At 40.6% G+C, this 5,000-nt stretch overlaps 2 protein-coding genes across 2 annotated transcripts in view; one reads left to right on the top strand and one right to left on the bottom strand.

Moving 5' to 3' along the window:
* The window catches only part of LOC100533300 (fibrinogen-related protein 1), a 1,758-nt gene extending 357 nt beyond the window's left edge, over positions 1-1,401 (top strand). The window contains 1 exon segment of the mRNA NM_001204599.1: positions 1-1,401. This exon segment is cut by the window's left edge and continues 357 nt beyond it. Coding sequence (NP_001191528.1) covers positions 1-1,171 — 1,171 coding nt within the window. The 3' untranslated portion in view covers positions 1,172-1,401.
* LOC101853572 (serine/threonine-protein phosphatase 6 regulatory ankyrin repeat subunit A) overlaps positions 1-5,000 on the bottom strand; it is a gene marked incomplete in the record, with an annotated part of 36,298 nt that overhangs the window by 20,289 nt on the left and 11,009 nt on the right.

Below are 5,000 nucleotides of genomic sequence, written 5' to 3'. Positions count from 1 at the left end.
TGGGAAGGATTACCTCCCCGTGGTGCTGACGTCCAGAAAGCTGATCACGATCAAGGAAGTGGAGCCACGTGTCATTGCACACCCGGGGGTTATCCAGCTTGGGTTGACGAGAGAATTCCAACTGACATGTACACTGGCCGACCCGGCCTCAGTGAATGTAAGTAACTCGATATCAGTAACCTTATTCCGGATCCATGGCCAAACGGAGCAGGTTCTGTCTTCAGTGAGTGTCTTTGAACAAGCTGCTCTCAAGCCGGGTGTCACTGGCGCTATAGTCGAAGGTCAGATAGGAACAGGTCAGAGATATTCCTCTACCTACCTGAAGATGTCTTGGGTCTATCCGGACTCACACGTAGCTGGAAAATACATTTGTGAAATAACAGGAACTGACTCTAGAGGAAAGCCCGTGTTGATAAAGAATTCCGCCACCGTGACGACACTGGAATCTCCTCGAGAACAACTGGTGGAAAAGATTAATGACCTGTACTCTAAGCTGCAGCAAAAAACTGAACAGCTAGATCAACTCGAGAACAATCCTGTTCTTTTCCCCAAAATTAGCAGATGTGACGACCTTCGTCTTACGAATGGGACGCAGATTGTGAGTTTGTTCCCTCCAGATAACCAAAGCCATGTTAATGTCGTCTGTCAGTTCGACAGCCCTAATTCCACGCCTTGGACTGTTTTCCAGAAGCGCTATGACGGGAGCGTTGACTTCTTCAGAAATTTCTCTGACTACGAAAACGGGTTTGGGAATACGACGGGAGAGTTCTGGATGGGTCTCAAGACGTTGAGGCGACTAGTACAGAGCGGAGACTACGAGCTTCAAATAGATTTGGTCAGCAAAAATGGAGTTTCTTACACCAGGAACTACCCACATTTCAGCATCGGTCCCGGTCCGGGATACCAACTCACAGTCAGCGGCTATGATGACAATGGGAAAGGCCTGTCATACCATTCAGGAAGCGATTTTTCCACTTTCGACAAAAACCCAAAGTGTCCCAATCAAGCTCACGGGGGTTTCTGGTACAAGGACTGTTTCTACGTGAATCTGAACGGTCTATGGGGAGTGGACGGATTCAAGAGTATCGCATGGGTTGAGATACACGACAGACATGATTTTTGGTTTAAGAAAACCACCATGAAATTCAGACCTATTCCAAAGTCGACGTAGAATTTGAGTTTGCTATCAACAACTTGATTTCCTACATTAGGTTTACTTAGAAGAAGCCATTTACAACACGCAGGACCGCACAAAGTCTTCATTGCCGTTACTTATCTTTTTAAAAATGGATAAGAACGTGTAGTGTCTTGGTCATACGATCATGGTCAGACAACCAGATAACAACTGAAATAAAGTTAGTCTCAAGATTTTACTTCCGTTCCTTCGTTATTGTTCTAGTCTAACGCGCCCTTAGACATAATACTATTATGGTTTATTGCGAAAGAAGTGCAATATTAGGCAATATTTAGAAATAAAGTTCAAACAATTTTTTAACGCTTTCTTATTCAAATCTGAAATCTCTTGTAAGCCAAACATATATAAAGAGACACTACCCTTTTTGGCGTTTGAAACATTCAAATTAATTTCAATGAAAAGAAGGGAGTATCCCCTTGGTTAACCGGCGTCTGTGGTGTGGTGCTTTGCGCTTCCCCGTCATACGCAGAAGATTTTCGAGTCTGCACATTTGTTTTTTTTAATTTGTTTTTTTTTTGGGGGGGGGGGGTTACATGTATTTTTGCCTTTCTGCTGGGACTTTGTGTCCCTCTCAGCTGGAGTTGGCTCAGATAGGCAGGATCGAAGCCCGCCTCCTAAACGACAATTATGGATTTTGTCGATGTAGCTGTAAAACGCCAACACAAAAACCCCAACAGTTCATTGTTAGCATAACGTATGACGTAATCTGATAGTGATAGCCTTATCAGTATTCTCTGCGGACAATAGCAAGTTTTAGACTACAAGCGTTGTTACGACGAAAGAAATACTGCACGACCAATCTTTTCCTTTTTGGCGTTAACACACAATTATGAAATATCAGTTAATATGCTCTGGACATTAGCAATGTAGTTCTATGCTTGGTCAGGCAATGGACGCTTGGATGTCTTATGAAAGACAATTAATGTATAACGCACTTACAGCATACCATGGTTTCATTTTGACTGCGGTGGAAACTTTTATGTATTCACCGAAGCCATAATTTATCTTTTTATTTATGATGAACTATAATGAAAGAGGTCCTCTTGGAACAGCAGACTTTTTATTGCTGATGATCAGCATGTTGTGAAATGCTATGATAATTCATTTGATTCCTAAGACGTGATTATCGATACACGAGCAAAGCTTACATGGATAATCACGTATTGTCATCAAGTAAATTCCCATAGCAATCCACCAGTCGTACTGATGTCTAGATTCTACCTTCTTAAATATCATTGTTGATTTAAAAAAGCAAAAAATTGGATAGAATATAATATGTACAATATATGATATATATATATATAGATATATACACACACACACACACACACATATGTATAATATAGATAGATAGATAGATAGATAGATAGATAGATAGATAGATAGATAGATAGATAGATAGATAGATAGATAGATAGATAGATAGATAGATAGATAGATAGATAGATAGATAGATAGATAGATAGATAGATAGATAGATAGATAGATAGATAGACAGATAGAGAGAGATAGAGAGATAGGGAGAGACAGAGAGGGAGGGAGGGGGAAGAGACACAAACACAGAGAGAAAAAGAGAGAGAGAGAGAGAGAGAGAGAGAGAGAGAGAGAGAGAGAGAGAGAGAGAGAGAGAGAGAGAGAGAGATCACTTTGAAAACTGAAAACTGCAAGATAAAAAAACTCTGTTTTAGAGAAAAGAAGGGAAAAGAAAAGGAAATTCGCATCTGCCTGAATACGTCATACGTCATAAGTCAAACGTAGATAAACAAAGTCCGAAGAAAATTTCCCGTTGTAATCAACAGCACTTTGTTGTGAATTTTAAAAAAAAATGTCTTTTAAAAATTCCTCCTGCAGTCAGCTAAAAAAAAGTGTGAACATAGCAGGGAAAAAATCCTGTTGTATTTAACAAGACAATCAAAGTGTATAAACGAAGGCTCCATTGTCAGCCAAAAGACAAAAGCGACTGGAAACCGCCCTAATTTCTAGTAACAGGCCACACAAGAGGAAAAAATAGTCTAGAAATAGTACATGTATAAAGTGCGCGTATAAATAATAGTATCATCATTCAGACTCTCTGGTATCATTCATTGCGTTCACACAGCACGAAGTGACCCAACGCTGAACACATGCGGACAGAGACTTAGTAACTGAGCATGTTAAATGTTATGTCAATCAAATAGGTGTATAGATTGCCGTTTTAGAAATTGAAACAAAATAATACAGAAAAAGGTTGATAAGATGAGGTGAGATGAGGTGAGATGAGAGGAGATGAGGTGAGGTGAGGTGAGGTTAGGTGAGGTGAGGTGAAGTAAGATGAGGTGAGATGAAATGAGACGAGATAAGACGAGACGAGATAAAATTAGATGGGATGAGATGAGACAAGACGAGGCGAGACGAGACGAGACAAAACGAGATGAGACGAGCTTGGTGAAAATCGTCTGTTTTGAACGCACAGGACTCATTTCTTGAGTAAACGTGTACCACTGCACCCACAGCACTGTGACTCATTTTGGGTTAGTGTGACGAAACCCTGGGTACAAACAGCACGCGTCAAATGTGGGTGAGCACACTACACACTCCACCTGAAGTGGGACACGTTACTGCTCCAAGTACACATCGACGGCGGCCGACACAAACAGCGCATCCCCAGACTTAGGCCAGACAATGTTTGTTTGTTTGGTTTGGGGGTTTTTTAACAACAACCCCAAAATAATGTGATTTCTTTCTTGTTATCTTCCAAAACTGCTCGAAATTCTGTGTAAAGTGTGTGGGGTTTTCTTTTTACTTAGTATAGTATCGCCAATAATACTACAATAATGGTTGTGAATAACATTTTTCCAAAACAAATGGAATGTTTGACATAATTTGGGAGATGCACCGTCAGAGTGGGACGCCGTAGACGTGTGACGTGTACCTTGACAATGCACTCCATGTTACACCACTTTTTGTGGAAGTGTTTGTAAACCGAGCCAGCATAGCCGTTGATAACTGATCGAATAGGGTCTGGCTAATGGACAGAAAGTGGTAAATTAAAAAAAAGATGTAAAAAACCCCCCCAAAAATTAACAAAATAGCTTCCGAAACGAAAACGTTCTTCCCTGAGAAAGACAAGGACGTCCTCGTGCTCTGAAACATAATATTGTAATTTGGTCTAAGTTTAAGTATTATTCTTCGGTCTAATAGATCTCGATTTTATTTGTGTATTCGTTTTAAAAAATTCAGGCGTCACAGAACTTTAAAAAAAAAGTAAGCCGGGTAAAATGAGAGAATGACGAGCGTGGCTTGAATAACTACATTGTATTTTGTCCAAATCATTACACTGATGTGTTAAATGAACCATTTATCACAATAAAGTCGAGAGAGTCCTTAGCACAAGTCCTGAGCACAAGTCCTGAGCACGCTACAAACACGTAATCTTCCAAGTTTTATTTTTTCCTTCAAGATAGCATGGTGCTGGGTCAGAGGAACTGACCTCACAGGCCGGACCTGACCCGCGGGCCGTAGTTTTGGTGACCACTGTTTAGGACAATGCTGCGGGCAACCTTTGTTTGAATTCTTTCAAGGCAGTCTTCGACTATTAAGAGCTTCCAGGACCTTCCGTGAGATTGCTTAATTCCTACATGAGACAGACGTTGAGTCGAAAGTCGTACTTTCTGATAAAAAAAAGGGGCGTTCCACACCTGTACCATGCCATAAGCTTACAAATAATGACATCTCAACAGCGTTATAATTGTTTCTGCTTTCAGCTTTTGGAAATTTGGTAATCTATATAATTTCTTGTTTTGGTACTCAACTTTCTGCCCCCCCC

The sequence above is a fragment of the Aplysia californica genome, unplaced genomic scaffold, assembly GCF_000002075.1.
Source record: "Aplysia californica isolate F4 #8 unplaced genomic scaffold, AplCal3.0 scaffold00398, whole genome shotgun sequence".
Lineage (NCBI taxonomy): Eukaryota > Metazoa > Mollusca > Gastropoda > Aplysiida > Aplysiidae > Aplysia > Aplysia californica.
Note: the sequence above shows the minus strand (reverse complement) of the source record. Positions and strands in the feature narration are given on the sequence as shown.